We start from the raw sequence: 27,949 nt of genomic DNA, 5'->3' as shown, positions 1-27,949 counted from the left end.
GCATTTTGTCAGTGTTTTCCTTTCTTTGCTTTTTCCACTCAGACCTGGCCGGTAACCTCTCGTAAGCCTCCTAGCAACACTGGTAGTTTTTATTGCCTCTCTATTCCTCAAAAATGAACTTATGGTCAAGCTCGGCACTTGAATTTCAATGCCAAGTTCATAACGCGATTGCCTTTTTCATACTTGTCTATGATCGCCTTTTTCAGCTGTATCATTGTTCTCGCCACTTTCCTCTTCTTCTTTTCTCCTGCGTCTTTCTTGAGACCCATGTACAGTGGTCTACAACCCGCCAATCAACAACGCCAACCAACGGCGACTACAACAGGTGGAACGAACTCTATTTTGTTTACAATAGCTGTGCAAGTCAGGTTGGTTTCCGAAGCTATGCCCGAGAACAGGGACAAAGATTTCCTGACATTCTATGTAGAAAGTCGAAGATGTTGACTTGCGAGGCGGTTGACTTTCAGGATTCCACCGTACTTGCTAACATTTAATCTGAAAGCTATTAGAATGCAGGTAATCGACATCTTGCTAAATGTCATTGGATACTCTTGTTGCTTAATGAAACTCATTAACAGAGGTAGACTGTTCATACTTCATCAAAAACTCAAAGGACATTTTTGTTTTCTTTAATTAGATGTCGAAATTACACAAGAATCCTCGCTGAAAAATACTGCTTTATTTAGCAGTCCCAACATAAGGAGAACATTATCATATCACCCTGTACTTTCCAAGGGTCCGAGATGGTCAGAAGTTGTCAAAACATGCACGGACCAATTAAAAGTGGCATTATGAAGCCCACGGCCAACACACAGCCTGCCATCGCGACGTCGGCCTGATACACAAGTCCCCAAATACAAACTGTCAAGAACTTGAGGGCAGCAGTCACGACCTTACGTTCAGCATGCATCAGTGTTGTGAATTGTCTCTGTACCTCCCCCTTCTAACTTTCTAATGTGAAATCCGGAGGTTGTTTATTCATGCCTATTTATTCCCATACAGCCGTACATCTATCCAACTCGGTGCTTACCGATTCGACCAAGAGGGAATCACTCAAATCTGATGAATGTTTCTTTGGCCATTACGCTTCTTTGTCACAGTTTTCCGGAGCTTCGCCATCCAGTGAATGTCCAAAGCAATGACCCGTATGAGAAGACAGCGTACCGCTCTGGTCGGCTAAATCCAGTCCTCCAGCTACTCTTCCTCTTGGATAAACCAGTGCATAGCAAATGTGGCCCTGAAGCATGTGCAATAAGCAGCTTTGGACATTCTAATAAAGTGGGGCCTGGAAACGAATGAGGAACGAACCAAACAAGGCACAAGATGCTTGTGAATAGGTACTAAGTGAGGTCTGTTTGCAGCACGACTCAACCCCAGTTTAGTCCCTTGAACTGCTGAAGGTCCTTGTTTAACAGAGAAAAAGCTGCACAAAAATATGCATTTACTTAAAGGGCACGGTTCTCTTCATAATCTCTTTCGAAAGTCATGTCATCTGTTATTCCTCCCAATTATCAGCAACAATCCAAAAGTTGTCTGCACAAAAATTAAACAGCAGATCAGCAGATGAGAGGAGTATGTTTTGTCTCATCTGTTTGTTTACATAGAGTTGTTTGTTTACAAAGTTATGTTCCATTATTAGCCATACTGCAGGAAGTTAGTATGGTACTGTTGTGACCATGTCTCCTATTAGCAGAATAATCCATTTGCTGTCAAATGCTGAATTTGATAAAAAATCTCACCTTTACTATCGGCTTGGTCTTTCTCAACTGCTACTAAATAGAGTAAATTTAAATAGTACAAAGTAATCCATCCGTCCGTCCATCCATTCTCTTAACAGGGAAACGCAAGCCCACAGCTGACTTTGGGCAAGGGGCTGAGTTCATCCTTATCATTCGCCATATCAATAATAAAATAATCAAATATATAGTGAACCTCTGACAAGTGCTGCTTGGATCAGAGTGACATATTTTACTGTGAAGTTTTGCTTGAACTCTGAAATTTTTGGAATAACAGTTGATCAAAATAGAAAGGTCAAGCTACAATAATGTATTTATCTCGATAAAATAACCCCAATGTGCATTTGTAGCTAAGTTTAAAATAAGCACGTTTGCCTTAAGTGCTAGCAAAACCAGCATGAAGAACCCGTACATTCAAGAGATTAAGGGAAACAAATATCAACAGTTATATGAAGTGGCAGAGCTTGTTTTCTTTCGACTGCAAAATGAATCAATACCAGGGTTGGACCTGGCGTTTGATTGTGGAAAACTGCTTACTCTTCATTTGAGGTATATATGTAATCAGTCCTCGGCAGAGGATAGCGAGAGCCCTTTTTCAAACTAAGTGGGGAAACGGTGAGATTACTAGCTGTGTGGCATTTAGAAATTGAACCCATCAAGAAGAGGGTCACCAAGAGACCCCCCGCGCACATAATTATACCAGCAGACAAACATATTGTGTACAAATCTTTCTTTTACTGTAGCGCTGCAGTAAATCCAGTTGCAGGATTATTTCCTTATATTTGTTGTTGTTATTTTTGCATAAAAGCAGAATGAACTTCGGTGCACATCTTGGTGTCCTTGTTGTGGGTACTTCCAGGGATTTAGATCAACAGAAAATGTGATATATGACAGTTTGTGGGTTTTTTTTGTTTTTGGAGATAAAAATCAGCATTTAACCTTGGAACAGATGAACGTCGAGCATTCTTACAAGCTGGCTCCCTTTTGGAAGCATGAAGGTTACAAGAGATGCTTAAAAGCCCAGAATTGATTTAAGGGCTACACGGATCATCTCCAAAGACATTTACAAATGACAAATGTCAGGCAAATATCTGAAGGACATGTGTGGCAGCAGAGGCATCATAGAGATGATCGTGACATTGAAGAAGTCTGAGGATAAATGTTCCTTTTTATTTCTTGTCTGTCTGCCCATCTTAAATCATGACCTTGCTGCTGATATAATGAATGTAAATACCCATTTGAGCAGTCAGTTACAATAACAAACCTTTTGAAAGTTCATACAAACTAATGTTCATCCAAATTCCCTCATATGGAAGCTGCAGTTGATTTGTCTTGTCCTTCTCTGAGGCAGAAACATGAGCAGCAAAAATCCATCAGCGAACCTCTGAGGTGTTGTAATACAGTGAACCATTTCTAAAGAGTCTGTTTATGTGCTTTGCCTTTTTACTCCAAACTTTAGAAAGCTACTTCAGTGAACTTAACCTTGGTTTGGACAACAACATCAAAAGTACTGAGAGAATTATAACAGAAGTGAACATACAATCGAAAACAAAGGTGACATTTTCTGCCTGTAACCAAGTACTATGGGATAAAGCTTCTCTTCTCCGATGTGGGAATAACTTAAGCATACTATTAACCTTTACGGAAAAGGTTTTCAAGTAGGCTATCATGTTCCGGGGGAGTGTATGTTGGCTCACCAGGTCACAACAGCGGGTACATACGAGTTCCAATATGTGAGGGTTTGAGGTTATACAATGTACGAGTTAGTTAGTTAGAAGGCATGCTCATTAACACTGTGTTTTTCGTCTCAATATTTTATATTTATGGCTTAACAATGTTTTCAAGCAAATATTTACTCAAATTATGACATTACATGGACATTACAAGGCACCATGGGACTACAATTTATTGTTTTTCATCTGTTTGATTTATATTTATGGCCTAGAAATGTTTGTACAAATAGATACTGTAATTATGACTTTACTACTGCATTTGCGTAGGTTTGCAATACCCTACGGTACAGCTGGACTTTAAATTCAGGTCATGTCATAGCTGCAGAAATGGAACGCCGGCATGAATCAAGGATAACCTGTACTGGAATATTAAAATGAGCTTTTTGTTGGATTACAGACGTAATTCTTTCTTTTACTCCTTCCCTAGCTGCTTGGAACAGTGAAAATGGAAAATCTCTTCCAAACACATAAATGGGAAGAATGGAGAAATATAGAAGACAAAGAATAGCGTAGGCCTAAAAAGGTTGGAAGACGCCGAGGTAGGAAAGGATAAGAGAAAAAGCCTTTCATTGGATCACATTGCGAAGCTAAGCTGTCTTGTGGGGCAACGTGACCGGCCTTAGCACCAAGGCAAGAGAGCTCAGGCTTATCTCTGTGCACACAAGCAGTTCTGCTGGCAAAAAGCACTGTGGCATGGCTGAGGCTGCTGCTGCTGCTAACAGAGAAGCACATATAGCACTCACTCTACTCCTCCCTTGTGCTCATTCAGTCAATGAGGAGGAGCATGCTACGGGATGATGCCGATCGACTGCATACTGTCGGGAAAATTCAAACTCAAGCAGGATTGGCAGAGAGCGACCGGCCATGATGCCATCTATGACTGCATCCCACATGGTGGTTAGTAAAAGCAAGGGCGTGTTAAATTAAATATTTCCTTTTGACTGGGTATAAAGTTCAGCTCAAATACCCACAGAGTGCCTGTCAACCAAAATAGGGCCCTCTGAAAAGTCACAGCAGCACTGCAATGAAACTGTGTTTTACACTCCGATACAAAAACACTAAACTAACGTTTGGATAATAAGCCCAAAAAAGAGAGTTTCAGTTTTAAATACAGTGTATCTTCTTATTTCATTGTAACGTTTCTTGTATTTTTTTGTTTTTTCAGTGTCTTGCCCAAGGACACTTCAACAGCAGACCGTCACAGTCACTTCTCACCTTCATCTTTGCTTAACTCCCTCTGTCAAACTCTTTTGGGAGAACATGTGAGTAAAGTAAAAAAGTAATGAGCAAATCAAGAAAAATGAGAAAGTGTTGACACGCTGGAATAAGGTTTAGTGACGGGTGCTGACTGCTTAGAACGCAGTCAAATGCACACAATATTTAAAGCCTATTTATTTTGGTCAGACTCAATATCATATGGGCCTTAAGGCATTTGACCTTTGATCTACCAATGACTTGCTGTTTCTTTCCAATGCGTCAATGTGACGTGCAAATAACTGACACCTCTGGCTACTATCCTGATGTGTAAACACAAGTGAAGCACCATCTGAGACACAAACAACCCAAGCAGGACAAAAAAAGAACATGGTGTCTCGCCTGCAGTGTTGGCCATAACCGTCAAACATCCCACTGATTAGTTTCTCATGTCACGTTGTGGTAGGAAACAATTTTATCTCAACTAGTCCTGCCATGTGCTCCACACTCAAACCAAACTACTATCGGAAGTCAAGGCAACAGAATAGCAAATTAACATCGACCCTGACAAAGCCATCGATGTATTGAAAAGCTGTTGATTTAATTCCGACCTCTAAGTCCTCCTCATGAAATTGCATATCAAGCACACTTTGATGGGAGCCTTCAGCAAGTTAGTGTATTGCTCCCCCAGCACAGACACCTCCCCTCTTCGACCCTGCAGTGAAAATTCAATGAATAACTAACAGGGGAGTAATCAGTCGCACAACTGCCATAGAACCACCCCTCCTGACGAGTAAGGGTAAGCCGTGCTCGTGTCTTTTTTTATCAGCATTTTCTCTGTCAGGTGTTATAGAGAAACAATTCTGAGTTTGCATAGTCAGCCACTTATTGCTTGAATCAGTTTAGACTAATGCAATACACTGGCCTTTTAAAAGGTCATTATTCATGCAAATGTTTTTAATCTGTATTTATTAGGGACGGATGAATACCGATATCAGATATTGTGCTGAAACCGGGCTTATTTCAATGGGTCTCGTAAAGGATGCCGATACCAGCTACTGATACTTAACTATTTTAGGGTTGTTGCCATGAAACGCTATCAAGCGGAACAATCTTTGACACATTCAATCTACTATGTAATGTCACAAAAGAGAACAAAGACGATCTAACTTTAGAAATAGAAGCAGTGACATAAGGTACGTACATTAAAACACATGCACATTTGCGCAATTTCTTTTTGCAATTACATTTTTGCCACCAAAAGCAAATTTCCATTGTTGCTAGCATATTTTAAGACATGACTCACGGTAAACATTATACCATGTCCAATGTGTGCATTCATACAGCGCATGTGGGTTGCCATGAATATTCAAATAAATGCATGCTGACATGCTGTTTGACAATAATTCAGACTAGAACAGTGAGTCTGGAATATAAAACAATGTTCATACAATGGGCAGCTAGAGGCATTATGCCAATTATATCTCTGGTAGCGTGTCAAAAATTGGCACAACTTCTACAATGACATATCAAAGGTACTGTTGGTGTCCTTGTGTTGTATATTTTTGCATATAAGATTGTTACACATTTTGTAAACGAGGATATTCATCAGCTCAGATCATGATGTGATGAAATGAGAGTCAGTGTTGACAGTGGACAATTGTTTCCAATGCATCCGACATGGAGGAATACATCCAATTGTACACGGTGCACCCAGGAATGAGTGACAAAACTGTTTTGGTACGAGGCAGATAACAAAAAACATCAGACTCGGTGAGATGGGGAGATGTTTATCTGCAGTTTGGTTTTTCAATAGTGAGTTGAGGTCATTGAGTTCAAGACATATAGGCTGTTAGACGCTAGGAATCGGGGGAAAACATCAATATACCCTTCTGGGAGGTAAAGGGAGATTCCAGGAAATCTTAGCTTCTTGGTTTCTGCTGTGCATGTATCTTTTTCTGGAAAAAACGTTGCAGATCCAGTCTGTTCACTCATATGTCGTGTCAAAGGATCAGTCTTGACATGGCAGCAATCAATTAGGATAGTTTGGTTTATATTTGAAAATCAGTATTGTAATTTCAGTGCTTGTAATGTATGTGTTATTAATCTACCATAGGAATAATTTTGCAGAATAAGCCTGGAAGTAGAACTTGTCTGGTTTGGGGTGGGGCTGCAAGAAAATGCCACAGAGCTCCTCTTGCTATTTAAAATATAGACAGGGGTCAGCCAGAAATCAATTGTTCATAATATGCTTCGGATACTATATTATAGTATATGTATATATACTATATTTCTCTCGGCAGTGCACACAAGCCAGGCCTTGAACTCAGTGAGTTTTATCCAGGTCAACATTGGCCATAGCAAATGATTAACTGCCATGAGTCATGCTTTAGAAAAGCTTGTACAATTTGTGCCTATGCAGTTAAATGCCGTAGAGAGGAGGAAAAAAAATGGCCACATTTCATTTAATGGCTGAATTACCGTACTATTACTACCCTGATCTTTTCTCTCTCTCTTTCCAAACTGCCTGCATATGCTATTGAGCAGATAATGGATGATCAGAGAAGGTAGAAATGTCAACAGTGTGCCCATTACCTCATCTTTATCCTGCAGTTTTCTTCCACTGATTATTGCCAACTGGAATGATAACTATGAAGGCAGATCAATCGGCCATTACAACAGAGCCTTGCAGAGGCACTGGCATCGATACATGATGACTTTGTATGTAGTGAGCTTATAGGAGTGAGACATCAGCATTTTCTTGAGGCCTTCTCTCGCTCTCTTCTCACCCTTGAGCTATGATCACACACGGTCCTTTGGAAATCCTAACCTTGAAATTATAAGAGGTGTATTTATATGACTCACTGTTTGAGCAAGGACATGCAACACAATCTAAATTTATGATTTAGTCACTGGAAGCTGAGCTTTGGGTAAGGACAAAACATAGTATTCACCGAACTTTTTAAACTTTAGGTAAGAAGATGAAATTGAATATGCAGTAATAAAATATATTTCAAACAAATCAGTATACTGATATTTGGACTGTTCATACAAATGGACTGTAAGCATAAAGAACAACATGGTGATATAGTCATTATCCAGTCTGGTATGTTCTTTGCACGCTCGAATTGGTTTTCTCTGGCTTCCTCTTGAATTCCGACATGCATGTTGGAGAATCTAAATTGCCGATATAAAAGCAGTGCTTTGGTACCATAGTGGGGAACACTATACAGTATTTCCTCACCATTTGTGGGAAATTACCAACCAAATAAAAAATTAAATGCATTCTTATTGAAGTAATTTTACATAAAAATAATTGTCAAATAACTGTCTCTCAGTTGAGATGTGTCCGTAAATAATGGATAGGTTCTATCGCAACATTATGCAAAAAGATGAATTTACAAGGAGTGAACAGGTGAGAAAAACTGTAAACATAGATTTATAGTATGGTAGGGGGGAAGCTCTTGTTTCCGCACTGACACTATTTTTTACGGGTCGACAAGTTTGAACAAATCAGTGGGATTATTATGCCACAGAAAGAAAACATATCCTACATTATACAATTATTAAATTCTTTGCTGCAGCAAATGTGACAGATTCAGAAATAATACGTTCATCGTTATTATACAGCTGACAACATACCAAGATGACCAGGCTGCTTGCATGGTGACATACACTAAGAGCCTAACAACAGCCTCCTGGGCACTCCAATTTATTTTCCATATGGAGCCATGCTGTTATGATTACGTGTGACGTGCAGAATAGGCATATACAGACAGGCCAGTATGACGACTGTCACTATGACATGGAGTGGTGTATCAAATATTCTACATTCATAATCAGCCTATATAAAATAATAAATCTCAGAGTTAATTCATACCGTTAAAAAGGAATTAATCAATATTTATTATAGTGCATTTATTTTGCATTTGTGTAGATCTGCACTACATCACACTAATATAAAATAACATGAATAAATCTACTTTTACAAAATTATTTTGTAAAGGCAGGTTTTCTTTTATTATTTTGTGAGGCAGATTTTTCTCTTAAATTGGAGCTCATATCGGATCGTGGAAGTCATCACAACGTTGTGGCCGGTCATTTGGAAGGTTTTGGTTTCAGAGCGTCCATCACACTGGCAAAATCAGTCAATACAGAAGCTGACAAATTAAAATGCCTACCAATGGTATAGCCTCTCTTCAGTTCGCCACACCGTGGGCTGCGGCGCTGGGAATTAGTGGTGTTATTTTCCTGCACCGCGAGGACGGTGGTTGTCTTGGCAACAGGTGATGCAGCTCTGTTGAGGGGCGAGGCTGGCACCAGAGTTGGGGAGAAGCCTTGGCTGGCAATGTCCACTGATTGAGACTTCTTTTTCAGTCTGTAGTAAAAAGCAAACTACAGTAAATAAACAATGTCTCGATGGATATGTTGTTTCAATCACTTCAAGGTATTGAGAATAAAACCTTGGAGCAACCTACGCTAGTCCAAGGTAAAGCACTGAAAGCATATTTGTATTTTAGGTGATTGATTTGATTGGTTTGTCACAGAAATTAGATCATGTATACTATTTTTTTTCCCAGGTGCACAGAAATCTATAGAAAGGATCAATAGGCTAATCGTGCACTTGCTGAGGTGAAATGTATTAGCCACATTGCTTGTACAACACAGAGTCTCAACGGAAACACAGCAGGACATTACAAAGACAACAAGGTTTCAGAGTCTACAACACACATTAAAATGCAACACGGCCAGAAATTGGGAGTCACAGTATTTTCTTGTTTAAAATACGCAATACTCTGACTATCATTGGATAGCATGTTACAATGGAATGAGTTGTACTGAATTGACATATAAAATGTTTGTGCATAGTAAAAACAATGAAATGAAATGAAAATAAATGCACAAATGAATCATCTTGAACAGTTAAAAAGCAGGTATGTCGATTTCTTAGTCTATTACAAAATTGTGCACTGCTGCTTTAAATGCAAAGAAATTCAAATAAGCTAAAGAGGCGCAATTATGGCTAGTTAATGTTACCCTTAAGTGCTGTATTAATAATTTGGCCCTGAAATTGTCTTTCTCTTTAACCATTTCAAAATGAAATAAACAGTCTTGATAAACTATGCATACTTACATTAAAGTTTAGCATGCAAGCCAACATTTGTGAGTGGGAAGTAAAGAAGCATTGTCATGAATAGATCAAATTAAATTTGGGCTGTAAAGATAATATCCAATGAGGGACAACAAAGCTTAGATATCATTAGAGGCGGAAGTTCATTCATTGCTGAGTTCTCACTGGTTAACATGGGTCAAGCCAAATCTGTCTAGGGCAACATTTCAAAGCCTGTTAAAAGAATGACACGACAGGCTCCCAGGTTTGGATTCGAGTACCTTTTCATAGTTCATTATACTAATAAGGTCGCAAAGCACCTCTTTCCAAGTAAATGTGGTGCGTCCACAAAAAGGTTACACCGACAGAAGCCTTTACACCTGGCGCTTTGCAGGACAGAATGTTCTGAAAATTACCCAGCAAGAGGAATGTCAGTGGGTAAGATTGTAAGAGTGGTCAAGAATCTCATTTAAAATCCCCAAATTTAAGGGCTCACTTCTGCAACTGTCTTTTATTGACGGCTTGATGATTTCACATATGGGGGAGTCAGTAGATGTACTCCTAATAAGAGGAGTAATACAATAGAATACAAGATTATTCTCTCGGAAAGCGAGACAAAAATCTAAGCAACAGAGTGAATAAAACGAAACAAGCTATAGTCTTGTAAAGTCCTGAAACAGCAATACAAGATGCACAACACTCACTCTTACATTGCACACTTTCAATCATTCCAGCAAAAGTGCTGAAGCAAACACATTCTTTTTGGCCATTTCACCCAAATGCTCATCTCCTGATGGACCAGCAAAGCAGTGCACATGGCACAGTGTCCGACTGTATTATGAAAATGCATAATCTCTATGGAAATGCTGTCCATCACAGTGTCTCTTCTTTGGAAATTAAACTTACTGGTCCAGTGGAGACAAATTATGCAGAAGGAAAAAAAAAAAAAAAAAAAACCCTGCTTGCTGACCTTTCTACATAAATGGAATAGTATAATATAAATGGAAAAGTTGGACTGAACATGTGTCATTTAACGATTATTGTTCCTTAATTTTCATTTATTGGAATACAGAATAAGAAGTATCCGCGTGGTAAATTGTAGGGGTCTCTCTGAATGTTCTTGAATTGGAATTTCAGTGGGCTTGGAAGAGTGCACAGAGAATCAGAATTATCCAACTCAAATCAAAATAAATCGAATTTAAGTGTGACGTGTGGGTGGTGCGCGTGCCTGGTATGGAGGTGACCCAGGCGGGCTCCTTGGGTGACAAACCAGGTAAGCTATGCGTGTATGGGACTAGTCATTAAATTCAACTGTTAAACAGCCAGTCAATAAAGCCCATCCAAGCAGTGTATCGGTGTATTGACGTTTCTTTTAGGGGGGGCAAAGTACAATGACTCATTTAAATGAATTGGGAAGAAATTCATTGATGTCAACATAAACTGAGGTTTAGAGTGCAAGTCCAAGCAGTTGCAAACTGCTTTAATTACTATTTTGACAAAGATGTGGGTTTGTTTAGATGGAGCATAATGAGTAAGGGGAAGAAGTGAAACGTAGAGACCTGCAGCTGCTGTTTTTGCTTGTGGAGGATAAGAGAGCGGGGTAGTGCCAAGCTGTGTGAAGTCTATCTCCACTCCCTTAGGAGTTGGTACTAATTACTGTCTCATAAGTGGAGTGGAAGCCCGTATTCTATAGCTTGTCTTCTCTGTTCATTGAGCTACAAGGCCAACTGGTATCAAAACTGCATGAGTGTGTGTGTGTGTGTGTGTGTGTATGTGTGTGAGCTTCAGTGACAAAATTAGAAGGCAGAGGAAAGAATTAACATGGGTACTTGTCATTTCGATTAGAAGTAAAAAGTATGTTGGAAACAATGATTTCAGAAAAGGAAAGATACCCATGATTTTTACATCTTCAACAAGGTAACATTTTTATTTTGTTACTTGACACCTCTGCTCACAAGTATGAGGTGTACCGTTGCCTGTCTTGTGCCCTTTTTCACCAAGCTTCTGTGCCTCTCCATGAAGAGGAGAGTTTTGATAGAACTCTTTTCGTAACTTGCATTGCAAATTTGTTTCTGGACAGTTTTTGCTTTCATAATAGCTAAACCACTGCTGACTGTTGTACAATATCTTCTCAATGGATGCTGATTGGTGTGGACATCTTCAAAGACTAGAATCGTAAACATTGAGTGTAAGCTTGGTAAAATGGATTTTGCTGATTATATTTTAAACCCTTGCCTCGGAGCATTAAATGTTCACTTAACCCTCTCTTATGGAACGAGTTGGTTCAGACTGAATGCTTCAATGTAGTCTTCCATTAAATTAGACGAAAACTATGACGTCACATTAACCGAGATCAAAATCAGTCTAGTAGAAATAGTCATCCAGTATTCTAGTTTCAAAGGCACTGACTGCCTTTATGGATGTATGGAGTTTTAGCCTCTACCTCGCCAAACCAAATTTCCATTTTGTACTGAGGAGTGATCCACATGACAACCTGAACGAGATTCCATTATTCATTGGGAAAACCTAAAGACTCCCACTGAGAAAATGAGCACAAATTAAAGAGGCATTTCCCTTTTACACCAGTGAGAAATTGGGACTCAAGTGTATTTTTTTTTTTTTGCTTCATCATGAGCTATGATTGCACCAATCTCTCCTGCAAGCAATGAGGGATGCACATCACCAAAGACATCAACCGTCGTTGATTGCTATCAACAGATAAAAAGAAAGATGAGAAAATGATGGAAAACAGGCACAGTCATTTTGTTTCCTATTCCGCTTTTGTGATCTGACCTGGCCCAGGAGGCTGTGGAGCAGCTCTGCCAAACTGGCATCGTTCAGATTATCGGACTGCACAGGGATCCACGTGGCTTGGCAGAGGATGCATAAACAAAAAGGAAATTTGAGGCTAAGTCAAAACACACTTATCACACTGCTGCTAAGAGGGATTAGGCCCAGAGAAAAGAGGCTGTCGTTTTTTTTTTTCATCCTATTTGCTTTGCTTCCCATACTTTGCAGTGGCAGTCACAATTTTACTGGGGGAAGGGTCTTTTATACAGCCTTGGATAGAGTGCTGTACTGTATGAAGCTTGGTGGTGACAGAGTGACCTCATTGTTAGTGTTGGCAACACAGTGACAGTAACAGTTTGAATGATCCAAATTTGAAGTATTTTTTGGTGACAATTTCCACCCAATCAAATTCAAATTCATTGCTCTGGCATCTTTCTAATCAGCATTTCAGTTTTAACATTTGAATTACAAACATCCCCCAAAATATCAATTACATCCAATTTATCCCCCGAAATTAATCATTAATAATGACCTGCCCATCTATGTCGTTTCAACTTCAATGGATTCCAAAACTTGTGCAAGTTAGGATCTTAACTTCTTTGAACTGACCTACTGTAAGTGAGTCTTCTTCGAGTGTTCAAAGGCACATGCATTAACCTTAACCTTTCATGTCCAGCACTGATAATTTAACTGATTTATTAGGAAGGTAAAATGTCCCCAACGTGAAATGCAACCGTATAGTTTATAGCACCTGCAGCTATTTTTTTCTACATCCCACTCGTAGTACTTTTGCATAAACCAACGCACCACAGTAGTAGCAATAGTAAAGGGCAAATCAATAGACAAGGTCAACAACCAAAATGATACTGTACTTAAATATTAAAAAGTACCCAGACATAATGTGGCTATAATCATAGACATGAAGTACTTCATTACAAGAACATAAGGGAAAAATCTCTGCTAACAATCTCATCAACATCCATCAGTGCAACATGTTTCAAAACGGTTATTTGAAATGGATTGAAGGGATTTAAATGAGTACAGCCTCAATCATTACAAAACCAATGGAATAGTGTGATTAGCTTAATCTTAATGAGAATGTGCAAGTCATGGTTGAGGCAGTCAGACTAAATCTGCGTTGCCGCTGACATCCAGAGAACGAGGGCAACAACAACCTGTGGCCATGCATGTTAATGAGGCCTTCTATTGCATCCGGGAGCATAATGAAATACGGCTGAACCTCGACACTCTCCGCTCTGCTGTCGGACACCTCCGCATAATGATGTATAGAGCACACGCCACATTACACTCATCTGCCCTTGCTAAATGCCACGGCAGCAATTCTCTGTTGAGGGGTGATTGGGTCGTTTTGACCAATGAGGCTTTTAACCTTCGTGTCAATGTAACAGGAGCTTAAAGGCTGTCGGCAACAAAGACACAAAGCTGAATGAAAGGAATCACAAGCGACAATGGTGACAAGTGTGGTGGGTTCAAACCAAGGGGAAAAAAACAGGTCATAAACAATCTTTGATGACATAATTTATATTTAATTGTGTGTTGAAATAAGAGCCATTGGCCGTTTTTTTTGCTTGGAAGACTTGAGATACGAGGGCTGTATGGTGGCAGTGACACTAATTACGCAGCAGTTTGGCAAATATTGAACATAAACTAGCTTCTGCACTGCACTGACACTTTTTCTTGAATTATATTTAACCGTTTGGATTGGGGCAGGAGTCCGCGCAAGTAAATCAAACTATTTACACCAAAACAATACGAGATGAAGACACTGGCAAACACTATGTCTCACCACTCACCCAGTTCTTGAGATGAATAATATTGCAGTATATTTCTCTCGCTTAGCAGTATCTGCCATGCAACAACTGCCAAACTGCTCTATTAAAAAAACGCTCTATAAATCAACCAAGGCTGCCTAGGGAAAAAGCTGCTATTCATTTTCAACAATGTATTGATGCAACATTAAAATTCCCATTGGCCAGAGCTTTTCACATGACTCACAGGGGAATTATCTTCAGTGACAAAAGGCATAGAGTGGGGAGAGATGGGGGTGTGGGGGGGGCTCATTATATGTCTGGCTCTGACTCCAGGGCACGTTTTTTCCTCTCTTACTTTCTGGATGTCTGTGTATCCAGGGTAATGAAATACAGATGCACAGGAAAGAAAGTAAAAAATACATGAAAATGTGTTCTTTATGTCCTCATATTGGCAACAAACATCTTGTCAGAGTTAGCGGCTCAATCTCACACAGCCTCAAGCGGTTGATTCATTGAGAGTACCCATGGGGACTTTGCTGCAGCCTGCTACTGTCCCATTTTGCCTTTTTGCTCTACTCCTCGTTGCTAGCCTCAATCTTTCTCTTGCACTCTCATTGGCCATGTGCCGGCGATAGCTTGCAAACTGATTGGTCAGCATAAGTAGTGGAAACAACGTCACGACAGTGTGGCTTGTGGTAGTGCAGGAATACGAGATGCATTGTTTGAATTGTCTGTTTTTAGCATCCCGTTCATTATTGTACATTGTGTTTCATTATAGCCGAGAGAGAAAGAAGGGCAGCAAAATTAGAAAGTTATGCTTCACACTTAATATTCCATTTAAATTCTTGGAAAGAACAAAATCCCTAGGGTAAAAAAAAAACACTGACATAAATGGTAAGTCATTTAATTGTGAACATTAGAGGGATAGAGTGAGTCGAATTAATTAGAGTCACAAATGTTGACTGAAAAACAATTATCAATATGGAACCACACAAACTCAACAAAACTTGTCACCTAAACTGCAAGTTTTCTCTTGCTTTTGGCTGAAATCTTCATATTTTAAACAAACGTGGGAAAGCAGAGAATTGCTTGAAAATGACGTGTCACAGCTTCTTCAGCCTGCCTCTGTGGCCATGAAAGATTTGTGATACAAAGTCTCCTACGTCACTTACGTCAATAGAAGGATTAAGTGAGGACTAGCTAATTTAATAATAGACAGTCAAATTGCCACCCTCAGAAGTGGCAAATATAGTGAGGTGGGAAGAATGTCAATTTGAATCCTGAATTTTCATGAATGTTCACATCTTCTCAGCCAATGTGCTCACTTGCATATCTGGCATTAACAAAGAAGGCACTCCTAGCTGGGGGCACCAACATCTGTCACCACTGGTGTCACTGTCACAAGCCAAACAGGTCAACTGAAAGTTAACGTGTCGTCATGCGTGATAAATGTAATAGTGGCAGATACTTACTCTAATGACTGAACGCTGCCCAACCTTCTTCTGTCTATTTGATTTGAAAATTCAACTCCCCCTTTCTACTTTTGCTCCACCACCATGTATGTCATTCTCCTTCCTGTCTGCAGTCAGTTGGCAGCCTGTTTGGCTCAGGCTGGTGACCCAATGCCCCTCGATAGCAGGCATCATTTGGCAGCAGCTGCTATATTCTGTTACTTGCTGAAATACACTGTCCGTATTAGCTCACTCTTGTGTGACACTGTTATCTTGATGAAATAGGCTTTAAAGTTTTTGATCACGTACACATGCACGCTACAAAACATTTCCTGATATTTACAGCTGACAAACGACCGTTGAAAAAAATCAATGGCACACGCAATGTTACACTGACAGCATTTATATTTTATGTCACTAGTTCCAACACTAATTTCATAAATTCAATCAACTAAAAATGTCACCTTGTTGTGCTGTCATTTTTCAATGATATGTATTTTAACTTGTGCCGTGTTTATTCATTGATCCCACTGAAAATGTTTCTAGACAATAAAATATAGTTTGCTGCGATGCACAATGTGAAGTTTTGAAACAAAAACTTTTGATTACATTAAAAAAACACAATTTGTGGTTTGTTATATAGCAAAATACATTATGTAAAAAAAATACCATTCATTCAATCACATCATTATGCTCCAGATTTTTCAGTAGGATATTCGAATACTGAAATATTTGATAGCTGCAGTGCTACATTGTTATATTGTCGTAGTTTTATTGTTGACTTAACACTTGCTTCATTTCCCTCAAATTAACCTGCAAAAAATGTCTCCTCAAAATTATAAATTGTCACAAGACCACAATTGATTTATCGTATGCGGGCACAAATATGCAGTTTAAATGCTGGAGGGATCAATGTAACAGTAAATCAGGTGCAAAATTTTAATCAATGCATCCTGAAGGCAGAGCTGATAAAAGGGCTGATGGATGGTGCTGCTTTTGCCCAAATCTCGACTACATGAATCCTCATTTCATTTCAGAGAAGATCCCATTAATGACTCTATTAGAAGCAAAGATGTTATTAGATGATTTTTTTCCCCTTTCACTTAATTGGCATAGCAACAAGACACAAATGTTTAACTACAAGGGGGTTGGGGTGAAAGATGAAACTTGACAGCCAAATGTGACATAAAATGTTTTGACAGTTGCATGTGGTCTCAGCTGCATGGCTGTGATAATACTGCTGCCGGCAAAGTTATTTACATATCATTTAAGAAGATTAGTCCTTTTTTTTTTTTTTTTTACAGCAAGGTGCGCTCTGCTTGTTAGTTTGGCGCAAGAGGCCAACCTTTAGGGAGTTTTGACATTTCATATTTGCTTACATCAAACTACGTCCATGAAAAATAGAATTGATCTTGAAAATCTTGATCTCCAGAGGGATTTTGCAGGAGCAGCTTGGATTCAACAAACAAAATGCAGTTGGTTGTGACAATGCAATAAAAGAATGCAGCAGACTCAGCTTGGCCTTATATGCAAATTAGCCTAGTCAATAATAAATCAACAATAATACAAGACAAGGAACGGAAGTACACCATGCAGTCAGAAGTGAATTTAGCCTATGTGGAGTGACTTGCATCCTGGCTCCATCTCCATTTTTTACTGCATTTATTAAAGTGTGAGTACACGTTCTATTGTTTTTATGTGACAATCATCTGATTTCACTTCATACTTAATGGGCATACATCCCTTATATTATATTTAGAGGTATCGAAATGGACAGATGGACTTATCATTGCCTTTATACAGCAATCCTCCATGAGCCATGCTGCGTATAGCAAAAAAAAAAAACTATATGTATATAAAAAAAAAATTGTAATTTGTTTTTGCCATGTGGCTCCACGTCATAATTTTTTCTCGTCACGTGTGGGGTCTGGCAAAATTAACACGGCATACATCAACCTATTTTCTATACTCATTTCCTCATGAGGTGATCTGTAGTAGACGTAGAAGCAGGGTGATACCTGGACTGGTCACCGGTCAATTGCAGGGCGCACACTGCAGACTAAGATCCAGAGTTGCTCGCGACTATTCCAACATGTTGCCCACATCATGCCAATGTATATTAATACCGTTTTGCTAAATGTCAATTTTACAGTTCATGTTATGTGTACATATCTCATTGCACAGCAATCCTTGCTTTTCTCCTTCACTGACCACCACTGATGACCATAGTCTGCTGATGTGGAAAGCTGCTGACATAAAACACATGACGTCAGCTAAACAAACTCACCCTCCATCACACGTGCACACACAGACATGCACACACACTGATAAAAAAAAAAAAAAGCAGGCGAATGCCCCATCATTGCTTTGTCCTTGTCATATTGACTCTTCCTCTCCTCTTTACTCTGCGTCTTATCCTATCCAGTGAGCGCCCACCCCAGCTGCGTTTTTTTTTTTTTTAGATGCATGAAGACGAACACAGCAGGATGAAGGAACAACTTCTCTTCATTCCGCCTCTCTCTCTACCCCCCAAGAGCATCTTCTGCATCACTGCTCTGCCACCATGAATTCATCAGCACAAACCTCCCGCAAACTTCCCAAACAAATGTTGTGACTTCAGCTTCAACACGCATACACGATTCAAACTTGGTAAATGAACCCTGGAAGTTTATATTTACTGTGTAAATTTGCATGAGCAAAGTATAGGAGTCTTTGCTTTGCCAAATGTTATATAAAAAACTTGCAAACAGTAATTTGTTTCATGTAATTTTCCTCTCCAAATAGTGGAAAATTACATGAATAAAACTACTTGATTTACATAAATTACATGAAAGATACATAACGTAACCTGAAAAGCAAAAAATTCCATCTAACTGATGCCACCGTAATTTCTTTTCATAATTGCCTATGTTCATTTAAACTGGAAATATACGACAAATTATGATTCCACAAACTCTTGCAAATAATTTTTAACATTATTGTACCTTTAAAATGGCTTACAGCTAAGCACGTACAATAGACGAAGCAACTATTCTCTCAACTTTATTACGCCACTGTAATGAGAAGAATTTTATTACAGCATTACGATAATGACGACTGATGTTGATCTCTTTTACACATTTGTTATTAAGGCAGCTTAATCAAGCCTATATGTGCTTGCCCTCTTGTGGTTGGCTTGAAATGCAGCAGAGTAAAATTTTAAATGTAAACATTGCTGATGATCAGTTAAATTTAATTGTGGCTGCCAAAATTGTGATCATGATTCAAATTTGATTAATTGTACAGCCCTATGGTGTACTTACGGTTTGTACGGACTTTCTCACCCATAAATAATGGGTGTCACTAAGATCTGATGAATGTAGTCATAAAAAAATGCATCACATGTATACTGAGGTTTTAAGAGAAGTGAAATTTTAAGTGCTGAAATCATTATTACACACAGACCAATTACAGACTCTCAGTGCCAATTAAACTGTCCTTTCAATGCAAGTGTGATTTGGTCATAACATGCACTATTGATCTCCTTCTCGCTACACATAAATGTTGTTAAATAACATTGCGTTCTTTGCTAGGTAACATGTTTACATCTGTTTCCACATACAGTCCCAACTAGAGGAACACAAAGGGTATATACTGTAGCCGTTGAAAAGGTCAAAAGGCCTGCAAAGGTGCATCTCCCTCCTCTTTACCTTCTTGCCCATTGCTACAAACTGCATTTATCAGACTGTATGTGGGTCTTGGCTCTTGCAAAGACTGCTCAAAGTGGATTAAAGGTACATTAGTTAAAATTAGAAGCAGCATACCACATGCTTTGCCACGATCCGGTTCATTTTCTATGTAAAGAGCCCTGCTTATGACAAAAGTGGAAATACAATAGACTTAATAAATGAATTTGAAATGTGTCATTTGCGGATTCACAGTTACTTGAGGCTTTCCATGTACGTGTATTTCTCTTCAGCGATGCAAAAGCAACCATGACAGAAAAGCATGCATTCACAATTGTGCAAATGTCTCCAGCTGTTACAGCTAGCAGAGACAGTCTCCCAGAGAAACCGAGCTGTCGCACAACACGTTTGTCATTGTCGGGAAGGCAAAAGCCTTCATAATGTGGCAAGCTATCACAAAAATGTTTTCAATGAATACATTACGTTCTGGAACATGTTTATTTTTGTACCATTTTCAGTAAAACATTTCTGGTACCCTCACTGCTTCTCATTTAATTGTTGAATGACATATTCGGGATATGTTTGGAGAGTGTCTTCAAGAGTCTTCGAGAGAGTGACTTCACAACATGCCTTAAGAAAAACGCTTTTCTGTGACTAGATGTATTGGAAAAAAAAGGGATTCTACTTAAGAATGTCCATGACGACTCTCACCGCCATAATAAGGTCTTCATAAAGTCAACCAAAGAAATACAAGAGTCAAAAGGCTTGTTAATCTCCACTGCTCAAGATTTACCGGCTCTTTGATCAATGTTTTCCGAGCATACCTCTGACATCTAATTGTTTCCTGCAGAAGCCCAGTAAACCTTTCCAATCTCTTCATTCTGTCCCCAAGGGAGGAAATGCTGGTTTTCAACGAAAGCATGTATTATCATTAGAACATAACCCCTTTTTACCATTCCCTAAATGAGCTGATTGAAACTAGTTTCAAAATGATAGATGATACATTTGGGGAAAATCAGGTATGAGAGACTGGAGTTTGTTATTAAACTGTAAAAACGTGAAGAATGGTAGATGCACTTAGGTACAAGAGGAAACATTGGCGGCGTTCCCAGTTGATTTTCCACAGAGAGCACCGATATATCCAAAAAGCTCTGATAGTATTTTTTCTATGAATAGTTCATATTTGCACAGGTTTCTTCAGAGCAAAATTTTAAATGCCACCGGCATGAGAAATGCTTTTGCGCTACAACCGGTGAAAAGGCTTGGTACATACCTATCAAGGTTCTGAGCAGGTTCCATTGAGGCTTGTGCAGGAAAGAGAAAAACTGCTTAACTAAACCAGTGGAAAAGTGACCATGTCTTCATTAGGAGAGTAGGGCATCGTGCTAATTTATTTACCCAATATAACACAGACAAGCAAGGAGATGGCAGCTAAGAAGAGGACTTGACCTGACTAAGCCTATAACAGTGAGCCTGTTACTGATGCCTTAGCCAAGAACAAGGGGGGAAGGGAGGATTTGTGTATATGTGCAAAAGAGTAGGTCTGTAAGAAAGAAGGTAAGAGAGTAGAGTTTGGGGGAGATTTGGAATGCAAATACAACGGAACCTGGAGGTTCCAAAAAATCATGCATAATGTCACACAAGAAGTCAGATAATCTCATAAAACTTCAGCCTTGGGAGACACTTAAAAATCGCTCCGATGTTGTTTTTCCAACCACGGAAAATTTCAGAGAGCCCTGGAAGCAAGAAGATAGGTTTGAAATGGATGATAGAATATGAATTGTTAGTGGAAGAGGCTCACAATCAAAACGTTTGTTCTGGACATCGCCTCGCTTTTTGCTTCTACCTCCTCATCATGGTTAGCACGATGGTAGCCTATGTACCGGCCTTTTAGACATGATATTTTAGATGCAAAATCAGTCATCATATTTTGTCTTAGGTTTGATCAATTAAATAAGCAATAAAATATTTCAATGATACTGTAACGAGCTTCTTGAAGTACCGTATTTTCCGCACCATAAGGCGCACCGGATTATAAGGCGCACCTTCAATGAATGGCCCATTTTAAAACTTTGTCCATATATAAGGCGCACCGGATTATAAGGCGCACCTTCAATGAATGGCCCATTTTAAAACTTTGTCCATATATAAGATATATACATTTGGCCCACGGGCCGGACTTTGGACACGCCTGCTGTAGTGGCTCAATATTGGTCCATATAGATATAAGGCGCACCTGATTATAAGGCGCACTGTCGGCTTTTGAAAAAATTGTAGGTTTTTAGGTGCGCCTTATCGTGCGGAAAATACGGTAATTAAATTTGGGAGGTCGACCAGGATTAGGTTTCATTAAGGAGGTTCTACGGTGGAAGAGCAAAATGGAAGCTTAGCAAGTGTGCTATGATGTGTGGTCCTTGCTGAGTGGCCACCCTCCAAGGCCATGTCACTTTGGGTCTTGTCCAGGTGGTAAAAGCATAAGGGCTCCTGGTGGCAGGGATGTGCGACACTCAGCCATCTGGTGATGAGTCACTCTGTCCCTGCTCTGACTGTGCCCAAGATTGTAACCCATCACAGGATGTGTTAGTGTGTGCATGCATGCGAGCGTGTGAAAAATCGAGACGCTAAAATGCATTAGCGTTCAATTTAATGTGATGTTAACACAGCAGAAGCATAATCTTTAAACGTCTGACGCTGACTGAATCTGGATTGATTTGTAATAATGTGATGATGCATACTTTGACAACTCATTTAATTTAGACACACAGAGACAGAATACAATAGGAAGCAGTGAGTCAAAAAAGAAGTTACTAAATGACAAGGTGATGGCAAAAATGTCAGCCATTCAAGGCAACCAAGCTTGAAATGTTGTGCATCCGCATAACTGCAAATGAACCAATCATAGGGGGATAAGATGGAGGTGGTGCACACAGTATATTGGCATGCATGCTGCTTCCTAGAGATCAAAAGCCAACTAACAGTCTACGTCCAGAGCGGCAAATCCATTCCTCCAGGCCACGACTAACCCAAATTGTGTTTGTTTGTCTGGAGGTGGAGCATCTCTCTCTCTCTCTCAAATCCCCACAGTAGAGTTCATGCACTTCTCACAGGCTTTAGTAGTCATGCTTCTACTGCCCCCTACCCACCAACATGTTACTCTGTACTTTCTAGGGGCTTGAGGGGGTCCAGATTGGTGACTTTTTGGAGATAATGTGGTTCTGTTGGCTTCATCTCACTGTGATCTTCAGCTCTCACTGGAGTAATCTGCAGCCAAGCGTGACGTGAGATGAATTGAAAATCTTTACGCTATGCAGAAACAAATACTATAATGCACTTTGTAGTTTTGTTCATGTCCTTGAAAGTAGTTCCAGGAATGGTTATAGTACAGAATACAGTCAAATGCTGTGCAAGAAATCTGATGGAAAACAACATTTAAAAAATTACAATAAAGTGATACTCTACATACACAGAATAATGGCAATGGCTCTCCGAAAGAAGCTATGACTACAATGCGGCCCGCGAAAAAAATGAGTTTGATACCCCTGGTTTAAAGAGTAGTGCCAGGCATTAAATATAGATTTCTTACTGATTCTCCATCTCTGGACATTCACTGATCAACCACTGATTTGGCCGTTTTCAGTACAGTATATGCAGATCACTTATGTCTGATGTGTTCTTTTTACATTATTCACGTAGTCTCTTGTGAAAGGACCTTCTATTTCAAGATGCTATAAGCTATGCTATCAGGGCTGTCACTATCAAGCATTTCTAGAATATTTTATTGGATCTATTATTCCATCGTTTAATAGAATAATCCAATATAATGATATTGTATTAAAAAAAATCTCAGATTCCTGCTTTGTAATTAATTCTTTGTTTATTTGTTATTATTAAATGATTAATAAAACAACTGAAGAATATCACACAGGTGGATTGATAGTCCATTGTTTTTAAAAGTAAAAGAATATGTTTGCAAATGTCTTATTTTGATTAAACAACAAAAGATGAGTCTGCTGTTATGAAGGACTAGAGAAATCAGAAAATTGTTGCTTTTGAGAGCCTGGAATCAGAAGATTCGGCCAATCTTGTTAAAAAATATTTAGAAAAACTACATAATATTATACCAATTAAATAAAACTCCATTGTACTTTATTTTTAGTTTACAGATTAGTAGATTTTGCATATATGCCTATTTTGACCTCTCTATCGGTTTTACTTAATGTACAAAACTGGATGGTATCATATACACTTACCGTAATTCTGAGTGCAAATCAATCATCTTTGAATTGGCATAAGGGTTAGCACGATGGAAAAACACTACATAAGAAAAAGGGCCCATTGAAACGATCCCTTCTTGTTTGGACAATGCGTTTACGCAAAACGATGCAGCTATTAGTTGAGTAAAAAAAACTTAGTGTAATCACAAACATGACTTCTCCCATTGGCGAACAGGTCACAAACATCTTTATCTGCACCTCTCTGTGATGTATTGAGTAAAGCCTGTGATGGGAGGGCATAGGAGAACAGGTTTTTAATCAGAAAGCCCGAGGCCCGTAGGGGATGGGTGCAAGGAGGGGGAGAAGTGCGGGCCGCAATCGTTACATAAATAGCTTTATGCTGCATTAAAATTCATGATCAGGACAGTCCTAATCTTTCAGAATTATATTTAGAACTGGGTTACATTATGATGGCAAAACCAGTTCTACGCTCCATAGCTTGCAAGAGCAGAAGAGATTTTTTGGGAAGCAACTAGGGTACTGAAGAGAACATTTATAACTTCCCTACTTGCCACTTTTGTTGAAGAGGGGGAAGTATGTCTGTTCAGAGCAGTGGAAATGTATTTGCGGTGCTCTGATGAATTACGTGCAATGTAATAACTGTCATTCTACTAACAAGCATGCAATACAAGTGGATTCCCTTTCTTACACCTTTGAGCAGAGCTGAGAGGAACTCAAGGTGTGACTTTCTTTCACAACTTCTCACACGTTCAGCAAATGCGAAAGACATTTCTATTAGCAAGATAAATCACTGAATAATTAGAACACAAATGCACGCAAGCAAGAATGTATGCACGCACACATACACACGCGCATTTCCAATTGGCTGAGTGCAGTGCCTCAATACAATCCAAAAGTAATTTTACGAGTACATTTATTGTATTTAAAGAGGTACACTAAATAGAAAACCTGACAGCAAATAATGTTTTCCAATTCTTGATAGGCTACTAAATATCAGAACAGCTTGTCTTTTCTTTTTTTTTTTTTTTTGAGAATAATGAATCAAAGGTTTTCCGAGGTAGCAATTAGCGGTATTATGAGGTGAAAACTGAACGCTATATTTTGAGAATCAAGCTGTTTACCTTTGTAACTCATGGGCGTGTGTGTGTGTGTGTGCATGTTATGTAATAGGGAGAAGGAAGGATGCCTTGTATAGCCTAGGGCTGCTCATATTTAGAAGTTGATTTAGTTATTTTCAACATAAATTCACCACTACTAAATGCCAAGACAATACAAGACAATATACTCTATCCCTAAGCTCATTTCACTGATTCATGTACAAAATGGAGTGCATCCACTATATTCTGACTAAATGACCTTTTATAGTCATTGTGGCCCTGTGGCCTGAGGCTGGAAGTGGATATTATGCAACTTGACTATGTTGGACTATATGTTAGTTTCAAATGTCAAACACGAAGGGTAAATAGGTCGGATCTGCATGCATGGTTTGGAGAGGCTATCACACTATGCAAAAAAACACAATAAAAACAAAACAAAAACAAATCCAGTCATATCATCTTATTGTGCTGTTTGCAGCCACGTGAAGAAAAACCACTGAGAAAATACAGAAATTTACTGTTAGCTTGTCCATAAATACTGACTCCTGGTGAGTCAAATAAAGTTTCAGCTTTTTATTTTTACTTTATCACATGTCAAGATTGATAAGGCCAATAAATGTTATCAATGTAAACAGGCAATGCACCGTATTCTTTTATTAAGCTATGACTTCAAAAAGACTACTTTTACTCAGGATAAAACATAACTATTAACAGCTCCAAAATCAATTTCTTACTGTCAGTTGGCAAGATTGAAATCACAAAATCAAATACAAAAAAAAATCACACACCAGTCTGTACAAGTTGCAATTCACTTTTGCGATAGTAGCAGCAGTTGTTGTTTGTGTTGTACTTCAAATGTGTGTGTGAGAAAATGAGCGTGAAACAGTGAGAAATGAATAGATCTCTCCCACAAGCATGGACATGGACATCAAATATAGATGTCTCAATTTCACATGCCACGCAAAAAGAAAATGAGTGTATGATGGAAAGATCCTCATCTCTCCAAGATAGCCACCTTTCTAAAATCCCAATTTAATAAGAGGGCTGGTCTGAACAGTTGGAGAGGTGATGCCAAGAATACTTATTCTTTCAAATTCAGACCTATTGGTATCCCTCAAGGGCAAATTCACCTTGTTCACCGATGTGTACTTTGTGTTTCTCAGCAAACATAAAACTAGACATGCAGGCGGAAAATGAGAGATTCAGAATAAATGATAATATTCTGTGGGGCATTATTGTTACAATGCTCTCAATGGTGGAATGTCTACTACGAATTATTGGTACAGGAATCAGAATGTGCAAAAGGGACTGACTGTAAGGTAACTGAAAAACAATGTGGGAAAAATAAAATCACACACAAAAAAATATTTTTGGGTCACAGTGTGCACATCTGAGTTTGTTCCAATTTAATTTCTTGAAACACATTAGGTCCTTCCGGGAGCATCATTTAAATACCACAGACCTACAGTAGAAGGGAATTGTCGCTGTATGTCCATTTCTGAGGGCCATATAGTTGAAACCACCCTAATTGGTTGACTGAATGAGATCATAACTTGAGTGCAAATTTATTTCAAACTGTTTAAAAGAAACTTATGGGGTTTTGCTGAAGTCGTAGCACACATTGTGCAAGCTAAGTGTGAAAGAAGGCAACAGCAGAAGCCCATCGGATCTCTGGTTTATTTTTAACGGCATAAACGGACTGCAAAAATTTCAGATATAGAATGACTTGGGTTTGTGAGTTTCCACTGTAATTTGATGTTTGATCATAATCAAGACCGAGTACATTCATAATGTAATAGATGGTTAATAAGTTATGGCCATCACCTATTAATGAGACCTACGGCTTATTAACCTTTACATAGTATTACCTAATCAGGAAATCATGAAAATCTAAAACAAGTGTCAATTATATGTTTTTCTTGCACAAAACCTCATTAACATGGTTGTGCTGCATAGCAAGCTCAGATCATCTGTATTCACATCAAGTCTTAAGTAAAATAGGCTAATGAACTTTGTTTCTCTATTCTACAAAATAATTTATCTTGTGAAATATTTTTTCATGCACATTGCATGCATAATGAACAGGATGCCAGTATGTTACCCAACACTCTCTCCTTTCTTTTTTGATGAGTCACAAGCTCAACCTGAGGCAAGAGAACTCAGAGTAGAGATACGTATGATTTGAATTCAGCAACACTCAAGAGGATGTAACATACTAAAAAGGATGGTTGATGGATAAAGATTCCCCTGTTCCAGCACCTAGGAATTAAGTGGCACTTTAGTTTAACGTTTCATAACACATTATACATTAAATACTGGATTGTCATTTAGTTTTGTGGGTCTCGTTCACTAATGTGTAGAAATGTTCTTACTCAGTGTGAAAGATTAGCATATACATAACTGCACGTCAGATTCATAACGTGCGTACCTGCCAGTTGAGAGATGCCCCTAAAACCTTTTAAATTGACTTAATCTTTAACCTGTTTTCCTAGGGTTGGTATCATCGGAAAGCTTGCTAAACACAGAAACCAACAACATATAAAAATGATGTTAATGAGGCTGATTGTTGTGAAAATGTAATTTCTGTCTTACCTTTCCCATAAACTTTTGAAATGAGGAGCACTGCTGCTCCTTGTTACAGCATTTTTGTCTACTTGACTTAGTTAATCCTCTAAATCTAACACTTAAACAAGACCATCTCATTTACCCTCCTCGTTTAAAAAAAAAAAGAAAAAAAAGAAAATCACGCCACCCTTATTGCCTGCAGTGCTGAGATAAAGTTTGACCTTTGTGCTTGGGAAGCAAAACTGACATCTTTCCAGCAACTTGTAGCAGTTTTTTTTCTTTTTCTATTAATGCTGATGAGTTTGTTAGAAAAACCAATTTCTTATTGGTTTGGAAACCTGGCACCTCGTAAAGCAGCTGATGTCACATTGTGTTACCTCTCTAGAATTACAGTACAAGTGTGTGGCCTTGCCCTTTTTATAGCATCCTCAGGTTATACATCTATATCCTTGATATACTGTAACCAAAATAAGTTAAGGGAAAGCCCACTACAGACTGCATTTTACATACCAGCATTCTGCATCACAGTGGTTTAATGTACACGTTGGAGTGATCATCATTAGACAAATGATGTGTCAATGAATTATTGAAAAGGTAGTCT

The 27,949-nt window shown here is 38.8% G+C and overlaps 1 protein-coding gene across 4 annotated transcripts in view; it reads right to left on the bottom strand.

Annotated features, from left to right (window-relative positions):
- oxr1a (oxidation resistance 1a) overlaps positions 1-27,949 on the bottom strand; it is an 89,064-nt gene that overhangs the window by 45,302 nt on the left and 15,813 nt on the right. For 3 of the 4 annotated variants that reach the window (XM_037274835.1, XM_037274839.1, XM_037274836.1), the window contains exons 1-2: positions 20,725-20,765; positions 8,845-9,041 (exon numbers count right to left, since the gene is read on the bottom strand). In XM_037274835.1, coding sequence (XP_037130730.1) covers positions 8,845-9,041; positions 20,725-20,750 — 223 coding nt within the window. In that variant the 5' untranslated portion in view covers positions 20,751-20,765. Of the gene's footprint in view, positions 1-8,844; positions 9,042-20,724; positions 20,766-27,949 lie in introns of those variants that run through there. The other variant, XM_037274837.1, reaches the window with a different exon arrangement.

This window comes from Syngnathus acus, chromosome 16 (genome assembly GCF_901709675.1).
Source record: "Syngnathus acus chromosome 16, fSynAcu1.2, whole genome shotgun sequence".
NCBI lineage: Eukaryota > Metazoa > Chordata > Actinopteri > Syngnathiformes > Syngnathidae > Syngnathus > Syngnathus acus.
Note: the sequence above shows the minus strand (reverse complement) of the source record. Positions and strands in the feature narration are given on the sequence as shown.